Source organism: Leucoraja erinacea, chromosome 11, assembly GCF_028641065.1.
Source record: "Leucoraja erinacea ecotype New England chromosome 11, Leri_hhj_1, whole genome shotgun sequence".
Classification (NCBI taxonomy): Eukaryota; Metazoa; Chordata; class Chondrichthyes; order Rajiformes; family Rajidae; genus Leucoraja; species Leucoraja erinaceus.
In genome coordinates, this window is record NC_073387.1 from 44,087,831 (window position 1) to 44,115,703 (window position 27,873).

Here is a 27,873-nt window from a genome sequence, read left to right on the forward strand (position 1 = left end):
CCCCCGCTACCGTCGCCTGTCGTTGTTGTTCCTCTCTCCTCCTCGCTCTGTATGCAACCTTTCATTTTATTTCCTTTCAATTTTAAACCACAACCAATTATTATTTTTAAATACAACAACTGGGGAATCGATGGTTTTTTGTTTTAAGACAACCGTTTTCCTACGCTGTTATTTTGTTTAACCAAGTGGTAGGTGGGGAGAAAGAGAATCAGTTGCAGCACAAGTAATGTCTATATTGTGGTGATTTAATATTAAGGATGATGTGAAAGATGTATTTGTGATGATGTGTAACCATTCTGCCAAAACAGTGCTTTAGTTGAAAGAGTGTTTAATACATGGGGAAAGGGAAACGATGCGTTTGTGATGACTAGATAAGTAGATTTAGTAGTTATTTAGATCTATTTTAATATGTGGGACATTCATGTCTTTTAAAATAAATTAATTTTTATCCAGATGAAAAAAGCACATTTCAAAAGAGAATGATATATGATTTGAAAAAGATAAGGTGAGAAAGAAGTACAAGTTCATTTTAATATATTTGATTTCAGACGCCCCCAGCAAATAATTAAGCCGTGTTGCATCGTTTCATGTTGTGGCTTAATATATTTCAGGAGTATGCAAGTGATGAGCAATAATTGAAATTTAACAAAGAAAATATTTTCTGTTGTACGTGCAGTATTCGTTCAGCAGATAATGTATCGTCTTCAAAAATAATGCATGAAGATTTTTTGTAGCTTGTGTAAAAAAAAAGCCAGTGATAGATTTTAAAAGCACTTGGGTTATTTTTTCAGGAAACGGTAAACGTTGGAAAATTACATGAATATTTCTAAGAGCTGACTCCATGATTGTGGATAGTATCGCAAAGAGAACAATTGTTTTGGGTACTTCTATTTTGTAATGTCATTAAGAAAGAAAAGTCATGTGCGTTGTATCCAATTCCAAACTAATGGGGAAAAAAGACACAAAGAGCTGGAGTAATTCAGTAGGTCAGGCTGCATCTCTGGAACATGGATACGTGAAGGGTCTCGACCCGAAACGTCACCCATTCCTTCTCTCCAGAGATGCTGCCTGTTCTACTCCAGCATTTTGTCTACCTTCAATTTAAACTAGCATCTGCAGTTCATTCCCACACCTGGATAGGTGACCTTACAGGTTGGGACCCTTCTTCAGTGATTATGGAGGGGGGATGGTGAAAGATAGCTGTAAGAGAGGTGGCGGAAGGACAAAGCCTGGCAAATGATGGGTGGTATTTGACATGAGTTGGGGTTATTAAAGGGCAGATGGTTGGACAATGGCCAGAGATAAAAAGTATGAGATGGCAATAGAAGATGAGCAAATTGTGAAGCCGGAGAAAGGAGAGGGTGTCCTGTACCTATTTCTCCCCTCCACGCGTCCGCCACTTATATTCCGTCCTCTGGCATCACAATTCACACCTATTCTATCATTATTTCACACTTTTTGGCTTTTTATCTCTGTCCAACGATCTGTCAGTTAATACCCCCCCCCAATTCCCCATCTCTCGCCAGCCAGGATTTGTCCTGCCACCACCACCCTTCCAGCTTTCTCTCCTCCCTCACCCCCCAACCAGCACAATCAGTGTGGAGATTGCCTGGCCTGCCGCGTTACTCCAGCACTTTGACTTTTTTTTAAATAATCCAGCATTTGCAATTCCTTGGATCTGCAAATTGGTGGGAATGGACAGTGTAATGATAGGTAGACAAAGGTGCTGGAGAAACTCAGCGGGTGCAGCAGCATCTATGGAGCGAAGGAAATATGCAACGTTTCGGGCCGAAACCCTTCTTCAGACTGATGGGGGATGGGGGTGGGTGGGGAGAAGAAATGAAAAAGGAAGAGTAAGAGGAGGAGCCCGAGGGCTGAGGGAGAGCTGAGAAGGGAGGAGACAGCAAGGGCTACTAGAAATTGGAGAATTCAATGTTTATGCCGCGAGGATGCAGACTTCCCAAGCGGAATATGAGGTGCTGCTCCTCTAATTTCCGGTGGTGCTCACTCTGGCCATGGAGGAGGCCCAGAACAGAGAGGTCGGATTCGGAATGGGAGGGGGAGTTGAAGTGCTGAGCCACCGGGAGGTCAGGTTGGTTAATGCGGACCGAGTGGAGGTGTTCGGCGAAACGATCGCAAAGCCAACGCTTGGTCTCACCGATGTAGATCAGCTGACATCTAGAGCAGCGGATTTTCCAGCATCTGCAGTTCCTTCTTAAACAGTGTAATGATAGTATCCATTAGCGATACAGAAGCAGACTTTGAAGGAATAGCAGTAAGATTTACCAAAATAATGAAATGACAGCTAATCGGTTTCAGTATCGTTGTGATGCTCATTATTATTTTGGTTCGAAGGGAAGTTAGGAAGAATGTGATCAGGGAACTGATGCATAGCTAGAGTACAGCTGTGACAATGCATTTGGAAGAGGAAGTTTAGCGAGAAGATGCCAGTGAGAGGGTTGAGTCAATGAGGAGTCTCTTGAATGTAGGAAAGTGATTTTGACTGGAAGAAACCGTTTTTATCAAGAGAAGCTGGCTTACTTGAGGGCCGGTGTGATTATTGAATGAGCAAGATTTGGATACAGAGAAGTATTCATCGGAAGTACTGGAAGACTGACTTAAATTAACTCAGTAACTCAAGTGAATGATAGGTGAGAAGCAGCAGGTTAGCAGACTAGATACCCATCATTTTCAAATTAAAAGAGTGTCATTAACAACACACGTGCGTTTAAATACATGGTTATTTGTTAAGAACTTTCCCAAGGTTGATAGAACCTGCTCAGGTAACTGTAGGTAGAAGCGAGGAACTACACATGCTGGATTGCAAGACAAAAAGTGCTGGTGTAACCAGGCAGCATCCCTGGAGAATATGGATGTATGACGTTTTGGGTTGGGAGCCTTCATCAGAATTAACTATCTAACAAGATATGGTCAATAGGTTTAGCAAGAGAGTGGGGTAGAATGAAGCTTAATTATTTTTAGGAAGAGCGACTAGTTATTTTGTGTTCATTCAGCAAAGTCATTTTTCTCTCAGTGACAAAGACATTTTCTAACCTTTACCGTTTCCTGGAAAAATAACTTTCTTTTTACTGCCCCCCCCCCCCCCCCCCACATAAGTCTGAAGAAGGGTCTTGATGAAATATCGCCTATTCCTTCGCTTCATAGATGCTGCCTCACCCGCTGAGTTTCTCATTTTTGTCTATCTTCGATTTTGTTCAGCATCTGCAGTTCTTTCTTAAACATTTTGTCTACTCCACTGTGAAATCTCCTCAAAGTATGTCTACTTTGAAGAAGTTCTCCTCCTCTCTCCAAAGACAGTTTAGCAACCTCCTCTCTCACTGCCCCCCTCTGTAATTCCTCTTTCGCTCTAACTCTACAACTTTCTTTTTCCCGCACCCCCCCCCACATCTGAAAAAGGGTCTCAACCCGAAACGTCACCTATTCCTTTGCTCCATAGATGCTGCCTCACCTGCTGAGTTTCTCCAGCATTTTTGTCCACCTTCCTCTCAGTGACAAGTACATTTCAGCAAATGCGTATTCTTGTGCTTAGAAAAATTTGCCTACTCCCTTTGTAAATTAAGAAATTTTGATGTTTTCTAGTCGGTGCTGGGACTGCAGCTATTTACAATATACATCAATGATTTAGATGAAGGGATTCAAAGTAACATTAGCAAATTTGCAGATGACACAAAGCTGGGTGGCAGTGTGAACTGTGAGGAGGATGCTACGAGAATCAGCATGCTATGTTGATCTACATCTACATTTTTTTCTCTCTCAAACTAGGGGCGCTGCACTGGCAGCAGCCTCTGCCTACAGCCTGTATGTCATTTCTACCTTTTTTAAATTATTTTTAGTTAGTCTAAAGTCTGTTTTAGGGGGAAACTTTTACTTTTCTATGTGGGGGAGGGGGGCAGGGTAAGGGGGAAACCGTCTCCAAGTCTCTTCCTGGCGGGGACGCGACTATTTCTCCGAGTCGCGTCCTCGCCCCCCACCTCACGGCCTACCAGCTGGATCGGAGCGGCCTTTCCTGCCGGGGATCGGAAACCGGACCAGGGCTGCTACAGCGGCGGCGCAGCGCTGGAGTCACCGCGGAGCGGGCGATGCCTACCTGGGTCGCCGTTTGGAGCTCCGGAGCGTTGGGCCGCTGCTCCAACATCGTGGAGCTCTGGTGCGGAGAGCTTCCAACGCGGGCGGCGCTGAACAACATCGTGGAGTCTTGGGGCGCCTTGCAGAGGGTCTCCAGCAGCAGTCTCCACCCGGCGCGGCCTACGGACATTGGAAGCCGCCGACTCCGGTAGGAGGGGGCCGACTCTGGTGTCCACGCTGCTGAGGACGTCCCGCAGCCCCGACGTCGGACTGGTATCATCCCGGCGAGCGGTCCTGGTCATCGGGCCGCCCGTAGCTGCAACTGCGGAGGGCTTGGGGAGGCCCTGCCCACGGGGAACAGTGGAGGAAGAAGACTGACTTTGGTGCCTTCCCACACAGTGGGAAACTTTGATTCTGCTGTGTGGGGATGTTTTGTGTTAAATTCTATAGTTTGTTGAGTCCTGTTTATTTTTATTGTATGGCTGTATGGGAATTCATTTCACTGTGCCATCTGGCACATGTGACAATTAAATCTATCTTGTATCTTGTATGTACTTTATGGTGCCTTCCCTCACAGTGGAAAGTGTTGATTCTGCTGTTGGGGGACGTTCATGTTGAATCCTATAGTGTATTGTGTCTTTTTTTCTTTTTTATTTTATATGGATGTATGGTAATCTACATTTTTTTCTCTGTAAAGCACTTTGGCTTCAACGTGATTCGATTTAAAAATGCTATGTAAATAAAAATTACTTACTTACTATGTGACTTGGACAGGTTGGGTGAGTGGGCAGATGCATGGCAGATGCAGTTTAATGTGGATAAATGTGAGGTTATCCACTTTGGTAGCAAAAACAGGAAGGCAGATTATTATCTAAATGGTGTCAAGTTGAGGAAAGGGGAAGTACAACGGGATTTGGGGGTCCTTGTTCATCGGTCAATGAAAGTAAGCATGCAGGTACAGCAGGCAGTGAAGAAAGGGAATGGCATGTTGGTCTCCATAACAAGAGGATTTGAGTATAGGAGCAAAGAGGTCCTTCTGCGGTTGTGCAGGGCCCTAGTGAGACCACATCTGGCTTATTGTGTGCAGTTTTGGTCCCCTAATTTGCGGAAGGACATTCTTGCTATTGCGGGAGCGCAGTGTAGGTTTACAATGTTAATTCCCATGATGGCGGGACTGTCATATGCTGAGAGAATAGAGCGACTGGGCTTGTGTAGTCTGGAGTTTAGAAGGATGAGAGAGGATCTTCTTGAAATATATAAGATTATTAAGGGTTTGGACACGCTAGAAGCAGGAAACATGTTCCCGATGTTGGGGGAGTCCAGACCAGTTCAAGAATAAGGGGTAAGCCATTTAGAACGGAGATGAGGAGACACTTTTTTACACAGAGAGTTGTGTGTCTGTGGAATTCTCTGCCTCAGAGGGCGGTGGAGGCCGGTTCTCCGTATACTTTCAAGAGAGAGCTAGATAGGGCTCTTAAAGATAGCGGAGTCAGAAGGCAGGAACGGGGTACAGATTGGGAATGATCAGCCATGATCATATTGAATGGCGGTGCTGGCTCGAAGGGCCGAATGGCCTACTCCTGCACCTATTGTCTATTGGTAAATATTTCCCTCCCTGCAAAAAGCTGCTTAGATTCCATGACATCCTTGTTGGGAATGTCATAAAGCCCAACAGCACGGAAACAGGCCCTTAAGCCAAGTTGTCCATGCCGTCCATGATGTCCATCCACTCTGCCTGAATTTGCCCCGCACCCCTCTACATCTTACATATTCATCTACCAATATGGGGAGAATAAGAAAATTCATTATGAGACACTGTTATTTTGCAACTACCATCAGCTGCTTTTAATGAGTAAAGTAGCAATGTTACAAAGTGTTGAAATTTTAAAAATCAAGTCTGCAATTTATCCCATCAGATAAAGCATAAACAGAAGTTTAATTTGACACCTAATTCACTTTCATATCTTCAGTATTAAAAAAAGATGGGCATTTTCATACTCGGAAATTAGCATCTTGTTCCCTATTGCTTTTCCATTGACTTAATGCAAAAGCTGTGATCGAGGAGTCAAAAGCCCATAACCTTATTAAAAATTAAGAGGAATTAAATGTTCAATTATTATAGATTGAAGCATTTTGAAACAAATACAAAACATCTTACTTGGATGACCTGAAATTAAAGCATATAATTAGTTAATTACCTAATTGTAGTTAATTACAAAATTAACCATTGTGACGGAAATAGTAATAAACACCCAGACTGCCTTGAAAATTCAAAAATGTGATATTCTCAAGATCAGAACTTTAATATTATTGTATTATATGCTGTAAGTCCGTTACAGATAGGTAAATAAATTACAATTTCTAGCAATAGACCAAGTCTTTATGGAGAAGATCAGTTGCTAGCTGGTACATTGGCATATCATAATCAGTAGCATCATACTCCTCAGATTATAACCAATAAGCAACTCTGTACACCTTGTTTTTTCTAAACTTTTCAAATTTGGCATTGTAAACTACAAGTTTTTGCCCAAATCACATTTTCGCAACGTAAAATTAGATTAAAGCCATCCCAAGAAACAAGATTATGTGTAAAATACACGACTTACCCTTTGTTTTGTCCCGTTCTTGCGATCCGTCACGTTGTAGGCGTTGAGGGCATTAGAAGTCGCTTTTTATTTTAATCTAAGCATTAAATTGTCGCGCTATTTGAAAAAAAATCGGGAAAGACTGTTCGATTTTTCTTCAGCAACCAGCAGCCCGAGGAAATGCGCCTCCTAGATTTTAAAACTAGATTTTAATCCCGCCCCCCCCCCTCAAAGGCGCCAAAGTTCAGCACACGGCCAGTGGCAGAACTGCAGCGCTGCTGAAGGTAAGTTTTGTAACATAGCTAAGTAAAGAGTCTTCAATTGTCATATGTACCAATAACACCACAATGAAATTGTCACTTGCAGCAACTTAACAGGCCCACAAATACAATAACACACTGATAAATATATAATAATCAATAATTAATTAGTAACGGAAATACTAGGTAGCCATAAATAGTGAAAAACAGATGCCCTTATTGCAACCATAGGCACAGGCCATAGACGATCATGCGTAGGAAGGAAATGTAGATGCTGGTTTACGAATGCTGGTGTAACTCAGTGGGCCGGGCAGCATCTCTGGAGAAAAGAAATAGGTGACGTTTCGGGAAAATAAGAAGGGTCTCGTGCTCAGTCTCAAGATGGGTCTCGACCCAAAACGTCACGTATTCCTTTTCTCCAGAGATGCTGCTCGACCCGCTGAGTTACTCCAACATTTTATGTCTATCCATAGATGATTATAGTTGCTGTGGTAAGCGTTGTACAATGTTCAAGAAGCCGATGGGTTGCTGTTCTTGAATCTGGTGGTTAGGGTTTTCAGGCCTCTGTACTTACTTCCTGATGATAGTAGTGAAATGAAAGCATGGTCAGGGTGATGTGGGTCTTTGATGATATTGGCTGCTTTTTTGACACAGTGCCTCCAATGGATTCCTTTGATGGTAGGGAGGTCAGTATTTGTGATGGACTGGGCAGCATCCACCACTCTCCTTAATCTCCTTCGTACCTTGAGTTGCCAAACTTATCCCAACTCTTTCACCTCTCCAAAATAGAGCCTTCTAGCACCATTTATCTTCCATCTTTTGCCTACCCAGATTTAATGAATTCAATGTATTGCTTTCAGTCTCCATCTTAATTCACTTTGCCATCATTCCTCTGAGTTTGATAAGGCATATTTACAACAACTTTACTAAATTCACTGTCTAAAATTGTAAATTAGAGTTTTTAGGAAAGGGAAAAATAAAGTTTGATTTGATAACGATATAGATTAATTGTGATGTATTCGCACATTTAAACATGCTTGCTTCATAGAAGTCTTATCAAATATAATTTGGCATTGAGGTCCATTCCAGAGTTTGGGGCCCAGGCACCTGAAGCCCATTAGATTTTACAGGCTTCGAAAGAGGAAAAATTAGTTATGCAGCAGCACCTACTGGAAAGTACTCGCATGTGGATGTACTTGAGATTTTAAGAAAAGATAAAATGAAATGTAAATGTCGGACATTCTGATGGAATCATTCCTGCAGTGTGCCCACATACTGTGCCAACATAATTGCATTTCAATCGTGACTGTTCAGTTGGCAAAATATTGAGGACCACTTGCCAGTGTTAAAAGTGGAAAATTCCAAATGCTGAAAACAAAATTAATGACAGAAAGTGTGACAAATTTAGCATTTTGATTATTTTAAAAGAGGTTACCAATCATACAAGCATTAAAATAAAAAAATAAATAAAATATAGACTGTGACATTTCAGGCCCTTCAGAATTGTTTTCATTTGTTCGACCTCATGATGTTTGCATCACAGGTAAGAGCAGCATTTATTGCCATTTCCCTTCTCACCCAGAAGTTGGTGAAGGGTCTTGAACCATATATTTGAGGTTAGGATTTTGATAAAAACTTAGTGCCTTATTAAAGGATTGTTTAATAACTTTCATCAGTATGGACTGAAGTTGCATCTGGACTGTGCAGATAAGGATAGAAATTAAAAAAAAAACACTTTTGGATCAGATGGGTTTTGTCACATTTCAACAATTTAATGCTTATATGATTGGTAACCTTTCTTCTTACGCAGTCCCTCAGTTTGGAAGATGATCTGCTTCACTCCATTTCTCTGGGTTGAGGTAACTGATGTTAAATGCAGTCTTTTTAGTTTGCGAGTTTGTGCACTTCTTCCCATGATTTGTACTAGGGACATGCATGCTCTCAAAGCTAGGAATTAAAGTTCTCTATGCCAAACTGCATACTGTTTCCCCACAGGGGTTAGCCAACGGGACATCGGGAAGGAGCAGAGTCGGCACCAGGCCCACAGCCAGCGCGGAAAAGAAGCGCCAACTCCCAAGGAATTCGCTCCCCGACGGGCTGGGGACCGCCAGCTGCATCCCCCGCCCCACCCATCGGTCGCCGGCAAAAGCTGAGCACCAGCCATCAACGGGGACACACACAAAACGCAGCAGCAACTCAGCGGGACAGGCAGCATCCCCGGAGAAAAGGAATGGGTGACGTTTCGGGTTGAGACTTTTCTCCAGAGATGTTACCTGACCCGCTGAGCCACCGCAGCACCCCATGTGCATCCCCACCGATGACCGCCGCTCGGCCTCCGCCGGCACCAAGGGGGCCAACCGACAGCCACTGGACAAGGCGAGAGGTGCAGCCGACGTTCCCCACCCGCCGGTGAATGGGCCCCCTGGGAGCCGGAGGAGAGCCAAGCTGGAGCCAGCCCCCCCCCCGGCTGCAAGCCCAGGGCCGCCAACGGCCGGGCCGGCGCCCCGCCAGTCCAGGGTTGCTGGCCAACCCGGTGGGATAGCACCCCATCAGCCCAGGGACAGCGCCCCACCAGCCCAGGGCCAGCGCCCCACCATCCCAGGGCAACCCCAGACATTTCCGGCCGTCCCCGGACAGGAACAGGACACCCGGGAGGGGATGGGGACGATCCAGCAGCAACTCGACAGACCAACTCGGAGACCCGACCCCGACCAAGGAGGAAACGCAGGTCTGCACACATGCAGCACAGCTGCCGAGAATGTTTATCGCAAGTGACCATGACCTGGGCATGCGCAGTTGGAATGCGCATGACTTGCTGTGACAGTAGGCGAACTGTAGTGGGTCGAGGTTCTTGTTGAGGTACGAGTTGATATGCACCATAAACAACCCCTCAAAGCACTTCATCACCACGGATCTTAGCGCCACTGGTCGATAGTCGTTGAGGCACGTCACCTTACTCTTCATGGGCACTGGTATTATTGATGCCCTCTTGATAGCGATGTTACAAAACCTACCTTCAGTGGCACTGCGGTTCTGCCACTGGCCGTGTGCGCGACTTTGGCGCCTTTTGGGGGGGGGCCAGGATTAAAATGCAGGTTTGTATCGCTTGCCGGAGAGGGATTTCCTCGGGCTGCTAGTCAATGAAGAAAAATCGATCGGACTTCCGTTCCCGTTTTTTAAAATTAAAAAATTGCTGGACAATTCAATAGTTGGATTGAAGTAAAAAGCGACTTTGAATGCCCTCAACATGACGGATTGTAATATCAGGACAAAACAAAAGGTAAGTCGTGTATTTCACATATAATCTTGCTTCTTGGGGTGGCTTTAATCGAATTTTACGACACGAAAATGTTATTTGGGCCCCAAACAATTCGGCCATGTCTTGCCTGCCGATATGGGGTTAAAATTCACGGCAACGTTCCAATCGATCGCATTCTAAAAACAGCCACTCACAAGATGATTTAAATCCTCTTTTTTTGGGACATTCATGTCATAAGAGCATCTAAATCATCTACATTTTGTGCAATTGTCTATCTGTAGTCAATATTTTTATGCTAAATATTCACAATAGTTTTAGCCACAAGTATTGTGCAAAAAATAATAATTTTGATTATATTGAGGATGTTTCTAGATTAATTTATGGGAATTAAACATTAAATTCCTTCCATTTGGCATATAAGTTCATGACAGTGAGATTTAAAAATCGTGTTATATTGTGAATTCTTGTGTGAATGGGATTAGTTTGTTATTTGGATACTTAGGCTATTTAAAAAAAAAAACATTTTCTTAAGAAATGGATAGATGTTTAGATCTAGTAATTGAATTTAGATGAATTTAATTGATTAGATGAATTTATTGATTTGATGTGATGAATATGAATTTTTTGTTGGCTATTTACTATATGTTTTAGCATTTATCTTTATCACTTCTACCTTTTTTCTAAAACTGCAAATAATAACTTGTTTCTGTTAATGCTGTTCAGTGTTTTTTTTCCTTTACATTTTAAACAGATGTCTCCGAAGAAGAAATGCAAAATTGTCAATCCAAATGCCCAGCAAAAGAGACTGATTTAGACAGCACTCGCAGAGATTATCCGAATTTTGACTACTCCAAATGTGATGATCTACAGGACATTGTTAATGGGAAAGTAGTGGGCAGAAAGGCATGCCATGCGTGGTTTGAAGAGCAAAAACTTGTAGTTTACAATGCCAAACTTGAAAAGTTGAGGAAAAACAAGGTGTACAAGAGTTGCTTATTGGTTACAATCTGAGGAGTATGATGATGCTACTGATTATGATATGCCAATGTACCAGCTAGCAACTGATCTTCTCCATAAAGACTTGGTCTATTGCTAGAAATGGTAATGTATTTACCTATCTGTGACGGACTTACAGCATATAATACAATAATATTAAAGTTCTGATCTTGAGAATATCATATTTTTGAATTTTCAAGGCAGTCTGGGTGTTTAGTACTATTACCGTCACAGCGGTCACATTTTGTAATTAACTACAATTAGGTAATTAACTAATTATATGCTTTAATTTCAGGTCATCCAACTAAGATGTTTTATATTTGTTTCAGAATGCTTCAATCTACAATAACTGAAAATTTCATTCAGTTGTCTTTATTTTTAAGTAAGTTATGGGCTTTTGACTGTCCTCGGTCACAGCTTTTGTGTTAAGTCAATGGAAAAGCAATAGGGAACAAGATGCTAATTTTCGAGTATGAAAATGGCCATAACCTTTTTAATACTGAAGATATGAAAGTGAATTAGGTGTCAAATTAAACTTCTTTATATGCTTTATCTGATGGGATAAATTGCAGACTTGATTTTTAAAATCTCAAAATTTTGTAACATTGCTACTTTACTCATTAAAAGCAGTTGGGAACGTCAGACCTCAGTAATGGGAGGTTGTCAATGTCCGCATAAACTCCAGCCAGTTGGTCTGCACAGGATTTGAGAACTCGACCGGGTATACCATCAGGTCCAGGCGCTTTCCGAGGGTTCACCCCATGAAAGATCTTCTGACGTCGGCCTCTATAACTGTGACTAATATCATCAGGGTGTACGGGGGCTCGGAAAACACATTAGTGTTCTCCCTATCAAAGCGTGCGTAGAACGCATTGAGCTTGTCAGGGAGTGATGCTTCACTTGGGGCTAAGGAAATCAAGGGATATGGGGGGGGGGGGGAACAGGAATGGGGTATTGCTTTTAGATGAGATCAGCCACGATCATATTGAATGGTAGTGCTGGTTCAGAGGGCCGAATGGCCTATTTTCTATGTTTCCACCTCAGCAAGGGAAACCTAGGTGTCAATGGACATGTTGCACCTTTTCAAGGAGGTTTGAGAATATCTGTAAATCATCCAACTGGTAGGTAATATGTATGGCTGTATTTTTGTATATGCCAGAGGGCATGTTTATAGTGACTAAAATCAATGTAATGAGGGGAAAAAATGAAACGAGGCCGAATCATCAGTTGATCAGAATAGTCTGCTTTTGGGTAGCAAAACAATATTACAGTATAATTTGACTATAAAAATAAAGTATAGTTTGACTATAAATATAATAAGTTTAGCATCTTAACCAAAACACGTGGTGCACTAAAATAAAACATCACCAGCGAAAGAAACGTTAACTGCAATTCGTGCGTGAGGAAGTGCCGAAAACCTTATTGTCCGTTTTTTTTCTAGGCTAATGATGCAAGGCACGAAGAATTATGATAGTTACTTACAGTACATAGAGATTGCGCAGTTCCTGGGGGTGGACTAAATTATGCCATCAAAGAGGAGCGGACGGGAAAAGGCGGTACAAATGCTAGGGTTATCTTAGCACATCCCGCCACTTTCAAACGTCTTCAGCGCTGATAGCGAGAAGCTGCAGTTTCTACCAGAAAAAGGATGGCTACTCCTCCAAAAAGAATGTGCGTTAGCCCCCATTTCAATGACAGTTTTGAAAAGAGAGCGAAAAAGATATCCATCGAAGGGAATATTGGTGAGTAAAATAGGTATTTCTGAAATGAAAACAAATGCATGTGAATTGATCTCGGTGTCCTAATATATTAATTAATTAATATAACAACGTTGATTAGGGTGAAGATATGATGGTGATAATCTCACTTTTCGGGTTTTTTTTAAATTATTTTTGTGGTTTTTAAAGAGCAATGCGTAGAAATAGGCGCCATGTGTTTTGGCGGGCTGGAAGTTTCGATTGTATTGTCGGAGGTACAAGAGAGAGATCTTTCTTTATGGAAATAGTGTTTTCTCAAAGATAAAGTTGAAGCATAATAACCGGATCAAGTATGTGCGTTCTCGTGTAAAATTCTTCACCCTGTAACAAAGTTCCAACTGTAGTCAATTGCGCGGGAAATCTTCCGGTCAGCTCGGACTATTCTCACTACTAGTTGTATTACCCTTGTGTTTCTAATTACCAAAAGTCAACTTAAATTGGTTTGATTGTTTTATACTTTTCCTCGGCAGTCCGATATTTCCGAAGTATAATCCTGCATTTATATTCCAATAGCTGCAGGGAAATCTACGTTCGTTCAAATGTTGGAGAAAGCCAGTGATGAGTGGGATGTCATTCCTGAACCTATTGCGAAATGGTGTAACGTACAAACTACTGACAATGAATTCCAGGTACTTAATAAAGATTGTCTAATATATTTTGCTTGGCTTCTGAATCATGATTGTTAGTAGCCATTTTTCTGCCCAATTTGGAAAATAAGTAGTTGTTTTTAAAGGATGAAAGATGCAACAAATAATGTATGTTCAACTTCTGCCTTAACTTTTCTGAAATAATTGTCCCTACTATAATTTACAGAACAGTATTTTTTATGTAACATCAAACTCAACTTTGAGTTTGGTGATTCTCCGCGAATCAGGCAACAACCATATTTCTAGCCATTTCCTCCACACATGCTGCTTGGCCTACTTTGTTCTTCCACCACATTGTTTTTTTGCGCAAGATTCCAACACCTGCATTTTCTTGGGTCATTGCTTGCTAGGTCTGCAAGCCTTAGCTGATTTTAATGTCTGACTGGTGGAAAATTAATGTCTAGTTGTAAAACTAGTACTGGTCCACCACTGATTTTCAAGCACCCATGATTCCAGAACAACAGAGGTTACGTTATAATGATATAACGAAACGCATCTGACCCTCTAATTATACACCTCCCATTGTCTCTAAAGCAGCATTGACTGCTAGAAACAAAATATAATGTAACAGTAAAACTTGTATTTCTTGTACGGGCAGCAGTAAACGAGTTGCCCTTAGACCCAATGAGGGTGGGATCAATGGCTTCCCGTGGGACTGAGGCACTGCTTTCCCGGCAGGCCGGCCAGAGATTTGTCGAAAATGTATCAGGCGGGTGCACCCACCATCTGATGTGGGCCTCTGAGAGGAGTCCGATGGTACCAAATAGGGACGCTGGGGACCAAGATACTGCTGATCGGCTACGGAAACTGCAGGGGGCTAATTCAAAGTCCAGATGAGATCGAGAGCCTTCCTAGACCCATTTTGGGGGAAACTTCCAGGGCAACTTTAATTTTGGCTCTCGTAAAATTTGTCTAGATTAAAGGAGGTGGCAGACCACCAGTTGCTGGAAATTTGGTGATGGGCCTGTCTTCAAATTCTCCTGGTTTTGCAGCAGCGATGGGCTGAATTACTTGACATCGATTTACACAGATCCAGACAGTATCCCTAACTTTATTTTATTTTTATTTTCCATAAAAGGAACTTACAACGTCCCAAAAGAGTGGTGGCAATCTCCTCCAGATGCTCTATGACAAACCAAGTAGATGGGCGTACACGTTTCAAACTTATGCTTGCCTGAGTAGGGTTCGGTCACAACTTCAGCCATTGTCCTCCAAAATTCAGGAAGCAGAACATCCTGTACAATTCTTTGAAAGATCTGTATACAGTGACAGGTGAGACAAACTATTCTTATAATATCATTTTGTCTGGAGGATACAAAATTACACTAATGTTGGTTCCTCCTGTAAGATTGTACACTGATCATGTTTAGTAAGCTCTTCCTTTCCCCAAACAGGTATGTATTTGCCTCAAATTTGTATGAATCTGGAAACCTTAATGAAACAGAATGGTCCATTTACCAAGATTGGCATGCTTGGATATTGAGCCAATTTGGCCCGAATATTGAATTGGATGCCATAATCTATCTCCGAGCAACCCCTGAGGTAAGGATCAATGATTTATTTTTTCTTTAAATCTAATTTTTTTTTAAGCTGTTTGAATACTGATTATTATCACGCCCTTTGGTAGAAATGTATGGAGCGACTTCATCTGAGAGGCCGGGTGGAGGAACAAGGGATCGAGTTGGAATACCTCGAGAAATTAAATTACAAGCATGAAACTTGGCTACATAACCGAACAATGAAGTCAGTAACATCTTTTTCATTGTAAATTATATATCTTTTATTTGCTAAAAATCCTTGCAAGAGTTACTATGATTTATTTTTTACCTATTTCAGGCTTAACTTTGAATACCTGAAGCATATACCTATTTTGGAGCTAAATGTTAATGAAGATTTTAAGAACAACAAGATTAAACAAGAAGACATTCTAGAAAAGGTAAGCTTGAATTATATTGCAGTGTAGAGGTTAAAATTTACAATCCATTCTCAAATCTAGAAGATGGTTAGTTTATAAAGACAACAGAATTTGCTTAAAGAGTTGTATCCAAACAAAATTCAACACTTGGGTGAATCAAAAATGGAAGGTAATCAGTTTTTTAAAAAAAATTGATTCGCAGATGTGCCTGGTATTCTACCGATGAATGTTTTACAATTTTACCTAAAATCAGAAAATTAGTGAAGGGAAGATGCTGACAGATCATTTCAAGGATTTTTGACCATGTGAATTTTTTAACTGTTTCTAAAATCCATTTGTGATTTTCTTTTAAATCATTCAATATTCATAGAATTTCTAATTATTTGTTCATTCTCATGTTAACTTGTTCAGTAGAAAACCTATTAACAATTATATATCTGTTGTCTTGTTAACAGGTGAAGGCATTCTTGGAGACATTATAGCAGAAGAGAACTGACTACAAACCAGTATTTTATTGCACTGATTTTTATGCACTGTGTATAAACCTTAAAGCAAATGACCCAAATTTGAAGAATAGATTTATCTAAAAAATATTTAACATTGGGCAGAATGCAAATCGTATCTAATCAAATATTCACCAGATTTGGCATTCGGTTCAATATTCTACACTGCAAGTATTTGCAATTCCTTCATTCAAACTGCTTGCCAAATTATGATGATACTGAATTATGAGATATTCCCATCGAGCATATCTGCTAATGAATGCCTGCTAGTAGTGCAACACTACCTCTGCATGGCATTAAGAATTATCTTGGACCACTTGAACAATTTTGCAATTGGAATTGCCACCTCAAGCAGTGATATAAATTGTCTTTTTTTGGTAAGTGTTGTTAATAAAAGATTGTCTTTTGAGTCTAGTCATTTTATTTTTCCTCCAAGGAGATGAGATTAAACAAAACCACCGTCCTAAATCATTACAATGAGAAAAGGCTTTCATGTAATTATGGAGTTTGATTGTGCAAGTTTTTTGTCGTATTTTCTTAATAAGGAATTTTTAGTGACCAGGGTCACATTTGTTTGTGTGCTTCTTGGTATTGCCAATGTTCTATAATATTCCTTTCACATAGACAAAAGGTGCAGGAGTAGGTCATTCAGCCCTTTGAGCCAGCACCGCCATTCATTGTGATCATGGCTGAGGGGACACAAAAATGCTGGAGAAACTCAGCGGGTGCAGTAGCATCTATGGAGCGAAGGAAATCGGCGACGTTTCGGGCCGAAACCCTTCTTCAGACTGATGGGGGGGGGGGGGGGGGGGAAGACTCATGGCTGATCATCTGATCATCCCCAATCAGTGACCCCATTCAATTGACAATAGGTGCAGGAGCAGGCCATTTGGCCCTTCGAGCCAGCACCGCCATTCAATGTGATCATGACTGATCATCCCCAATCAGTACTCCGTTCCTGCCTTCTCGCCATATCCCCTGACTCTGCTATTTTTAAGAGCCCTATCTAGCTCTCTCTTGAAAGCATCCAGAGAACCTGCCTCCACCGCCGAGGCAGAGAATTCCACAGACTCACCACTCCATGTGAGAAAAAGTGTTTCCTCATCTCCGTTCTAAATGGCTTACTCCTTATTCTTAAACTGTGGCCCCTGGTTCCGGACTCCCACAACATCGGGAACATTTCCTGCCTCTAGTGTGTCCAAGCCTTTAACAATCTTATATGTTTCAATAAGATATCCTCTCATCCTTCTAAACTCCAGAGTGTACAAGCCCAGCTGGTCCATTCTCTCAGTATATGACAGTCCCTCCATCCCGGGAATTAACCTTGTAAACCTACGCTGCACTCCCTCAATACCAAGAATGTCCTTCCTCAAATTAGGGGACCAAACCTGCACACAATACTCCAGGTGTGGTGTCACTAGGACCCTATACAACTGCAGAAGGACCTCTTTGCTCCAATACTCAACATTGGCCAACATGCCATTCACTTTCTTCACTGCCTGCTGTACCTGCATGCTTACTTTAATTGACTGATGAACAAGGACCCCCAGATCCTGTTGTACTTCCCCTTTTCCCAACTTGATACCATTTAGATAATAATCTGCCATCCTGTTTTTGCTACCAAAGTGGATAACCTCACATTTATCCACATTAAACTGCATCTGCCCACTCACCTAACCTGTCCAAGTCACCCTGCATTCTCATAGCATTCTCCCCACAGCTCACACTGCCACCTAGCTTTGTGTCATCTGCAAATTTGCTAATGTTACTTTGAATCCCTTCATCTAAATCATTGATGTATATTGTAATCAATTGCGGTCCCAGCACCGAGCCTTGCGGTACCCCACTAGTCACTGCCTGCCATTCTGAAAGGGACCCGTTAATCCCTACTCTTCGTAGACATTTATTAATTTTATCCAGCCAAGTGGGGAGAAGGCAGGCACGGGTTATTGATTGGGGACGATCAGCTATGATCACAATGAATGGCTGGCTCGAAGGGCACCTATTTTCTATGTTTTTAAGTATTTTCACAAATGACAAAACGCCTAACCTAGATTGAGCATATAATGGGTGCAAATAATATATCTACATGGATTTGAGTTCCTAATAGTTTATTTTTCTCTTTTTTTATTAATGTGTTTTCTGTGTGTATATATGTATATATCCATTGTATTTTGCTTCATTTTAGATGGTGTTTTCTTCCATTTTCAATAAAAATATACATCGTTGTACCCAGTTATTTTGTATTGTGAGAACAAAACAGTAAAGTGAAATGGCCATTATTAATCTTTGGATTTAAAATGTTTGATTTGATTGGGCAAAGTTAGTTTCAAGAACACTTCTGCCAGGTAGTTTATGTAGGCTACATGTCTGATGATCCAGAGTGGAGAGGATTAGGTAATTCCTATAGCTTGGTGACCACACTTGTGGAGGTGACTGGTTAATGTTATTTCAGTAATTTATTGATGGAGCAGAAAGACGATAATTAAATAGCAAGATCTTTTAGAAGTCTGCAATGGGAAACGTATTGCTTAGATGTAGGGAATTTGTAATAACTAGTCTGCCTCAAGGATTGGAAAAAAATGTCAATAGGCCATTAAATAATCCTAGTACATTATCCATCTGACTGGGATATGAATTAATGCATAATTGATGAAAAATTATTTAAATCCCGATTCACAAGTATTCCTTATTTGGCTTCACTTGCAAAAAGCACTTCACTTTCCACACTGCTAAAGGCAGTGCCCTACATAATGTTTGGGACAAAGACCCATCATTTATTTATTTATTTGCCTCTGTATTCCACACTTTGAGATTTGTAATAGAAAAAAATAACGTGGGTAAAGTGCACATTGTCAGATTTTATTAAAGGGTATTTTTTATACATTTTGGTTTCATCATGTTGAAAGTACAGCTGTATTTATACATAGTTTATCCATGTGTTTGGGACACATAGCCTCACAGGTGTTGGTAATTGCTCAGGCATGTTTAATTGCCTCATTAATGCAGGTATAAGTGCTCTCAGCACCTAGTCTTTCCATCACCTTTGGGACTTTTATTACTGTTTATCAACATGAGGACCAAAGTTGTGGCAATGAAAGTCAAAGAAGCCATTATGAGACAGAACCAAGAATAAAACTGTTAGAAACATCAGCCAAACCTTAGGCTGGTGAGCTTACTAATCGCAAAAGGACTGGCAGGCCAAGGAAGACCACCACAGCTGATGACAGAAGAATTCTCTATAATAGAGAAAAATCACCAAATACCTGTCCCACAGATCAGAAACACTCTTCATGAGTCAGGTGTGGATTTGTCAATGACCACTGTCCGCAGAAGACTTCATGAACAGAAATACAGAGGCTATACTGCAAGATGCAAACCACTGGTTAGCTGTAAAATTAGGTTACAGTTTCCCAATAATCAGAGTGGTGACAAGAGCAGGAGAGAAGAAACTGTCCAAGATCCAAAGCATACCACCTCATCTGTGAAACACTGGTGGTGTGTTATGGCATGGGCATGTATCATTCTACAGCAAGACAGTGATCCTAAATATACTGCTAAAACAACAAAGGAGTTTTTCAAAGCTTAAAAAATGATTAATTCTTGAGTGGCCAAGACAATCACCCGATCTGAACCCAATTGAGCATGCCTTTGTACATGCTGAAGAGGAAACTGAAGGAGAATAGCCCCCAAAACAAGCATAAGCTAAAGATGGCTGCAATTCACATATGGCAGAGCATCACCAGAGAAGACACCCAGCAACTGGTGATGTCCATGAATCACAGACTTCAAGCAGTCATTGCATGAAAAGGATATGCAATAAAATACTAAACATGGCTACTTTCATGTACATGACATTGTTGTGTCCCAAACATTATGGTGCTCTGAAAAGGGGGGGGACTATGTATAAACACAGCAGTAATTTCTACATGGTGAAACCAAAATGTATAAAAATGACCTTTTAATAAAAATCTGACAATGTGCACTTTAACCACATGTGATTTAAAAAAAAATTACAAATCTCAAAATTGTGGAGTACAGAGACAAATAAATAAACGATAGGTCTTTGTCCCAAACATTATGGAGGGCACTGTAGATAATAGCTTAAGGAAACATGTAGTCTTCTGTCTTCACACATGAAGTATAGGCTCTGTTTTAGAAGGATCATGGGACTTCACTTTTACACAACTGCCATTTGGTCCATCACATCATGGTGGTGTTAAAGTTTCCCACTTTAGCATGTTAATGAGAAATAAATTAAATGTGTTAATTAATGTAGGTGAAAAGTTAGACGCTGCAGATATTGGAATGGTGAAATAAAAATGCTGGGAATACTTTAGAGCTGGGAAAATGAGAAATCAAACTTGCATTATGCTTACTTCCAGCCTGGTCAGTTAGTGTTCGCAGTGTAGTCTCTGCATCAGCAAGACCAAGCACAGACTTGGCGGCTGTTTTGCAGAAGGCCTGTGCTTTGTACAACGGTCATCTTGAGTTTTTAGATGCATGTCATTGCAACTTCCCCTGACCCGTCTTCAGTCTTCTCTGCCACAGTGAGGCCAAACACAAATTAAAAGAACAATTCACTACAGTGGGTGGTATTTTAGATTGCAAAGATTGTTATAAAAAATTACAGCGTGATCTTGATAAGTGGGCTGAGGAACGCTCAAATTGAGGTTAATGCAGGTAAGTGCGTGGCTGCATTTTGGGAAGTCAAACCAGGGCAGGACCTTCTCAGTGAATGGCATGATTGGTGAGTGAGCAGAGGGATCTCGAAATGCAGGTACATCGTTCCCTGAAAGTGGCATCACAGGTAGATGCGGTGGTGCAGATGGCTTTCTTAAAGATGGCTTTGAATCAGTCGGGGTGCTGAGTATAGAAGTTAGGATGTTACAGTTGTACAATACATTGGTGAGGCCACATTTAGAGTGTTGTGTTCGGTTTCGGTCACTGCTACAGGAAAGGATGATAGACCCAAAGTATAGCATAACTGATTGCCCTAGTACCATATAATGTTATAATTCCTACATGTTCCTGAGTAGTTAACAGTGACGCCATGGATCAAAAGATATATCATATATTTATGGTCAAAACATGCAAATTGACTGGGCGGGTCAGAAGCATTTCTGGAGAAGATTGATAGGCAATGTTTCAGGTTGCGATTCTGCTGACCTGAAATGTCACCTATCCATCTTCAGAGATGCTGCATGATCCATTGAGTTACTCCAGTAGCTTGTGCTCAATGCAGTTCTATGTTAGGAGATATACAACTTCACGATAAACATTGAAGGTGATGGAAACCCTTTGGGATGTCAGGAGATGAGTCATTTGCCCCAGGGTGCCCAGGCTTTGACCTTCTCTATTAGTATGAGCTGAAGTTCCCACAGCACATTACCACGACCACCCTGAGGCTAGACATCCTCCTGGTCTCAGAGGCGACCAAATGCATCATCTTGTTGGAACTGACAGTGCCGTGGAGGACCGTCTGGAGGAGGCCCACGAGAGGAAGATGGCCAAGTATGAAGAGCTGATCATAGACTGCCGTAAGCAGGGCTGGACGGCAAGGTGTATGCCCATCGAGGTTGGCTGCAGAGGTTTTGCAGGGCAATCCCTCTACAAAGCCTTGAGTGCACTGGACATCAACGGAATGGAGAGGAGAAGAGCCGTCAAGAACACAGGCAGTGGAGAAAGCCTCGAGATGGCTCTGGATCAGGAGAGGAGGTCCATGGGGAGGAGCGAATGCCACCTGAACACAAGTCGTGGTCTGATCAACCACAGCTAGGTCGCCTGGGTGAGGGCGTCTGATGTTGAAAAGAGCTGAAACACACAATGACCCCAGGTTACATCACTGATAATGTGTTCAGGAGCATCAATAGATGTATTTTTATCAATCAGCATTCATGTGGCTGGTCCACATAATTTTCTGGAAGATGGGGGGGGGGGGGGGGGGACTCCACAATAGTAGCACCACTGAGTTATACATAATAGGGAGACTCTCTTAATGGAGATGGTTATTGCACAGCATTTATGCAACATGAATGTCACTTAATGTATACTAGCTCATGGCTGAAGGGTGGCAAGGTTTTTTTGACTACAGATTTGGACTGATTCATTTGCTGAAGAACTACAAACTGTCCTGAACGTTGAACAATCATCAGTGAACACCCCAGCTCTGCTCTTATGAAGAAAGGAGTTCATTGTTGAAGCATCTGAAATTGTTTGTGCCTAAGGCATTAATTGTTTGTATGTTTGTATAGTTTGTCAAAGGAATTTTCTGAATTACTATACCAGGCAGCATTAACAAATCTTAAAGTTGTACTCCTTAAAATCACAAGTTAAGATCATTTATGCAAGGGTAGCAAGAAAGAGTGAAATAGATGAGGTGGGAAAGATTTTACAGGAACCTGAGGGGTAACTTTCATACAGAGGGTGGTCGGTGTATGGGATGAGCTGCCGGAGGAGGTAGTTGAGGCAGGTAGCATTGCAATGTTTAAGAAACATTTGGGCAGATACATGGATAGGACAGGTTTAGGGGAATATGGGCCAAATGCAGGCAGGTGGGACAGGTGTGGATGGGACGTGTTAGGTGCGGGCAAGTTGGGCTGAAGGGCCTGTTTCCACACTGTCTATGACTGACTAAACATCACTTCCCGTCTTTTGCCTGCTCTTCAAATATATTTGATAACATGTATAAAAGTTTCTTTTTGTCTCCATATTTATATTTAATTCAAAGAAGGTTCAGAATAATTGAGCTTTCTAAATATGGAAATGACCACATAATATTTTTCATAGTCAACACTTAATAGTGTTGAGGTTAATAACCTAAACAGACTGCATCATGCTTGGTATAGATTACAGATTGGCCGTTTGATGTAAAGGCTTTCCTCTCCCAGTAAATGAAACTACAATTGAAACTTCTGAAGTGTTGTTTGGTGTTTGTAAGTGGAGTTTGTATTGCTCAATAGCCTGATGGTTGTCGGGAAGAAGTTGTCCCTGAACTTTGACATCACAGTTTTCAGGCTCCTGTACCTTCTTCCGATGGCAAGAGTGAAATGAGTGTGGACAGGGTGGTGAGTGTCCTTGATGATGCTGGCTGCCTTTTTGAGACAGCACCTCCTATAGTTCCCTTTGATGGTGGGGAAGTCAGTGCCCGTGAAGTGTTCCCCACTTCTTGTAATCTCCTTTGTTCTTGGGTGATCGACTTGCCTAACCGGGCTGCGATGCAACCAGCCAGTATGCTCTCTAACATACGGCTGTAGAAGTGGAAGAGAGCATTCATTGACATACCAAATTTCCTCAATCTTCTAAGGAAGTAGAGGCATAGATGGGCTTTCTTTATGATTGCATCAATATTTCAGATCCTGGACAGATGTGCATGCCCCGATAGATTTTGAACCCCCCCCCACAGAACTATTTGAAGACAGGTTCGTGGATCCTCGGCCTTCATCTTCTAAAGTCAACGTCGCGAGAGTTTATAGTGAGATTTTGGCCAGGCGAAGCTATTACCTGAGTGTGGGAGACTGGATGAAGTTATATAGGTGTATATTCACGATGGGCATAGATACGATGAGTACACAGTCTTTTTCTCAGGGTTGGACAGTCAAGAACCTGAGGTGTTAGGTTTAGGATGAGATGGGAACCATTTACTAGGAACCTAGGGGAGTGTGGAGGATCCTTTTCACACAAAGATTGTATATGGAACACACTGCCAGAGGAAGTGGTTGAGGCAGGTACAATAACAACATCGCCAAAAATCGCCAAAGTAAACGCCATTCAGTTTTAAAATATATATAATAAAAAGTGTGCAAAAATTCTTCACACTTTCTCAGTGTCTAAACATGCAAAAATGTCATACTCTGTGACCTGTCCTTAAACAGAAGACTCCAGCCGTGCATGTGGCTCATTATGGTGATATGCCCTCCCTTGTTTGAAGGGTCTCCCCACCGGACTCTGCAGTCAGATAGGTAAATGGATAGGAATAGTTTGGAAGAATATAGTTCAAACAGGGCTAATGAGGCCAGGTTAGATGACATTTTGGTTGGCATGGATGAGTTGGACAGAAGGGCCTGTTTTCTTGCTGTATGATTCTATGCCTTCAGCGCAATAATTATTTAATGTAATGCATCAGATGCATTCTAAAACTTGAAAGGCTTCTTCCATTTGTTGTGGCACCGGCTTGACTAAATCACAAGCATATCTTCTTTTGTGTGTTTACAATTTTGTTGCCACATCTGAAATGCCACATCTATAGTTAACTAGCTTGTTTTTACAGGCTAAATATCCATAAGAGTGACGGTGTTGGTTTGTGTAGTAAACCATGATTATCTCTGCTGCTCATATTTTTTCCACAGTTCACATCATTTGTTTTCATAGCAAATGCAGTCATTAGTTTCTACCTGGTGTCAAAAGCAACTCTTGCTTTGTATCTCTCCGACTTTGAATGCCTCATTTTCCCTGATGACTAATTAAATTAAAAAAAAATCTACATAGAGCACACATGTGCTACATGCTAATTAAATCCTATGGAATTTTCCTTTGCTTGTTTTAATGTAAAGTTACAGCAATATGGAGCCCAATGTTTCATTATCAGAGCCTCTTTCACTATTGTTTGGTTATTTTGAATTTTTGGGCGGGGAAAAAGGTGGCTTAAAATTAAAATATGTGCACACAAGGAACTGCAGATGCTGGAATCTTGAGCACAAAGGACTGGAGTAACTCAGCCAGTCAGGCAGCATCTCTGGAAAACATGGATAGACAATGTTTTGGGTCAGCAAAAGGGTCCCGACCCAAAATATTACCTATTCATGTTCTCCAGAAAGGGTACCTGACCTGCTGAGTTACTCCAGCACTGTGTTTTTTTTACTGTAGAATATGATGTTATTTTCAACTACTCAGGAATATATAGGAATTATAACGTCATATGGCACTAGGGTAATTACTTGTGTTATACGTTAGTATAATTACGGTAATTAGTCACGCTATGCTTTGGCTCTATCATGTACCAAACTTTCTGGGCAGTAAATATTTGTGAAGAATGGTAAAATTATGTACTCACTTGAATATGGAAGAAGTCCTTTAACGCGTCAATGTGCGCGTAAAACCTTGACAGCATCTAGCTGCTGTTTCTGCCCTGCTCTTTCCCAATTTGACCTGCAAATCATTTTCCCACAAATGCTTAACAAAATTAATTTTGAAAACTCTGAAGATCTCCACTTCCACTTCCTTTACAGGCAGCAAGTTTGAGATCTTAACCATTCTCATATTTTTAATGAAGAAAAAAGGTTTTCCAGATTACTCTCTTTTACCATTAACAGATAAGTATATTTCTGTATGACGATCCTTCAAACTTCCCCTAATGGGGGAAGGAGTGGTCTTTGATGCAAAAGGGTAAACTTTTGGAATCTGGGGCAAAAGCATAGAATAGGTACAGAAGGTGGCCCGAGAGTGCAGCCAGCCTGCAAGCCAGAGGTTATGGCTCTTGATACCTCGATAGCTGAAATAAGCTCACAGAGGTCGTCTTGTATGTTGGAGCAACATGAAAAGTAATGCCATTATTGCTGTCAATCAGAAGAGAACGGAAACGGACCGTGGCAGATGAGCACATTTTGTTCCCCTTTTGGTTTAGTTTAAAAATACAGAATGCCCTAATCTCATAAACCCTCTACACTCTTTCCAGTTTAACAAAATTCTTCTTATAGCACAGTAACCAAAACTGAACACAGTACTCCAAATGCAGCCTCACCTTGCACATCTTGTGCAACTGGAACATAACATCCCAACTTCTATACTTAAGAAGTTTAAAGAAGGCACCCGACCAAAACATCACCTATCAATGTTCTCCAGGGATGCTGCCTGACCCGCTGAGTTACTCCAGCACTTTGTGTCTCCGATTTTTCCCCCTGACTACCCTGACTGATGAAGGCTAATGCACCAAAAGCCTTCTTGACTATCCTGTCTACCTGTGTTGTCACTTTCAGGGAACTATTGTATTGTATTGTATTGTATTCAATTTATTGTCATTGTCTCAATTTGAGACAACGAAATGAATTTTCCTTACAGGCAGTATCATTAAAAAAAATCACAAAGAAATTATAAAAATAAATAATAAATAAATAATAAAACATATTAAAAATAAAATTGAAATTGAATTAAAAAATTTTTAAAAAAGCACAAATACAGAAGTCCACGACACAACATAACATAAATGGCACCCAGGTGAGGACGGCACCATAGTCCAGCCAGCCTCCCCTCCGTGTTCATCCGTGGACGGGGCCTTCCAAGCACCCGCAGTCGCCGCCCCGGGTGGCCCGATGTTCAGGCCCTCACGCCGGGCTGGTGGAACGCCGACGCCGAACCCCGACGGTGAGCAGCCTCCTCCTCAGCGGCCCGGACCTTCTGATCAGCCGCCTCCCGCTCCCGGAGTCTGCAGCTCCTGAGTCCGCAGGCCGAGCCGGGCAGAGTCGCAGGACCCCGCGTTGATTAGTCAGCGCCGCCCGCGTTGGGAGCTCCGCAAACCGCAGCTCCGTGATGTTGGTGCAGCAGGTCCAGCACTCCGGGCTCCAAACGGCGACCCCCGGTAAGGCATCGCCAGCCCCGCGATGTTCCAGCGCTGTCCCGCCGCTGCTGGAGCTCCGGTCGATCCCGGCAGGAAAGGCCGCGCCAGTCCAGGTAGGTAGGCCGCTGTGGGGGGGGGGGGGGGGGGGGGGCGACGACGCGACTCGAATAATAGTCGCGTCCTCACCAGGAAGCGGGTGAAGTACGGTATCCCCCGCACCGTGCCCTCTTCCCCCACATAAAAACACCAAAAAAACACAAAAAAACACACTTTTACATAACTAAATAAACAAAAAAACAAAAAGATACCGGGCTGTAGGTGGAAGCTGCTGGCACCAGCGCCACCGGAAGTACAATACTGCCACCGGAAGTACAATGTATCTGCACTCCTAGGTCCCTCTGCTTTGCAATGTTCCCCATGGCCCTGCCATTCACCGTGACGGCCCTACTTCCCAAATGCACACCTCACACTTATCCGCATAAATCTCCATTATCCATTCCTTGCCCCACTTGCCCAGCTGATCAAGATCCTGCTATAATGAGCAGAAACATTTCCATTTTGGGTAACTACGCACATAGCAAATTTATTTTCTAGTTTTCCCAATTTCATTCCAGATAATTGCATTCGCCCCATCACATGCATCCTTGGATACTAACAAACAGTAGGATTTACTCCAGTCTCTTTCATAGCTCTGTATACAACCACCACATTTCATCTGTGCTCTATGACCATGTAATCTGAATAACCTCTGTTTCGGCTAACTTGCCTGCTTTTTAGCTGCTTAATGAAACTCAATCTTCCTTTCTTCCCATTGTGGCACATTTTAGCCTGACCCTCCTTTTTTTCTTTTGTCACCCAGCATTGTCAGATTTTAATTTATATTCCTTTGTAGTTTCATTGTCGAGAAATCTGTTCTGATGATGAATTATAATCTGACCTGACACCAGCCAATATGAATTTGATCTAAGCCTGAAACGTCTTTATCGATCCCTGAATCTGACATGCAAGGTTGTATTCCACACCTTGGAAAGTGGAAACCATTTATGCTGCTCATGCTATCCAACTATTTGCAAGCAATTAGCCACATCCAGACACATAGTACTTAACCTTAGTGCACTTATTTATAAAGAGCAAGTCAAGCTTGATCTGATCTAATTCATGGACATATTTTTGATATCTGACCAAACATATGTAGTTAGTTTTGAGTTGCATATCTACCTCTGTTACTAGCCATTTCAACTTCCCTTCCCATTCCCACACCGACTTCTCTGTCCTTGGCTTCCAGAATAAGGCCACGTGTAAACTCGAGGAAT

The 27,873-nt window shown here is 41.8% G+C and overlaps 2 protein-coding genes across 3 annotated transcripts in view; one reads left to right on the forward strand and one right to left on the reverse strand.

Moving 5' to 3' along the window:
- Positions 1-27,873, reverse strand: part of pfdn1 (prefoldin subunit 1) — a 374,815-nt gene that overhangs the window by 166,972 nt on the left and 179,970 nt on the right. The gene's annotated exons all lie outside the window — the stretch shown is intronic.
- zgc:110540 (deoxynucleoside kinase) lies at positions 31-16,568 on the forward strand. 2 transcript variants are annotated; one of them, XM_055643120.1, is made up of 8 exons: positions 31-188; positions 12,628-12,928; positions 13,457-13,572; positions 14,669-14,862; positions 14,985-15,132; positions 15,218-15,333; positions 15,427-15,526; positions 15,961-16,568. In XM_055643120.1, the coding sequence occupies exons 2-8, from the start codon at positions 12,835-12,837 to the stop codon at positions 15,985-15,987; spliced, it is 795 nt and encodes a 264-aa protein (XP_055499095.1). In that variant the 5' UTR covers positions 31-188; positions 12,628-12,834; the 3' UTR covers positions 15,988-16,568. The 2 variants fall into 2 exon arrangements, with proteins under 2 accessions (XP_055499095.1, XP_055499094.1); XM_055643119.1 differs by lacking the exon at positions 31-188 and adding an exon at positions 11,537-11,568.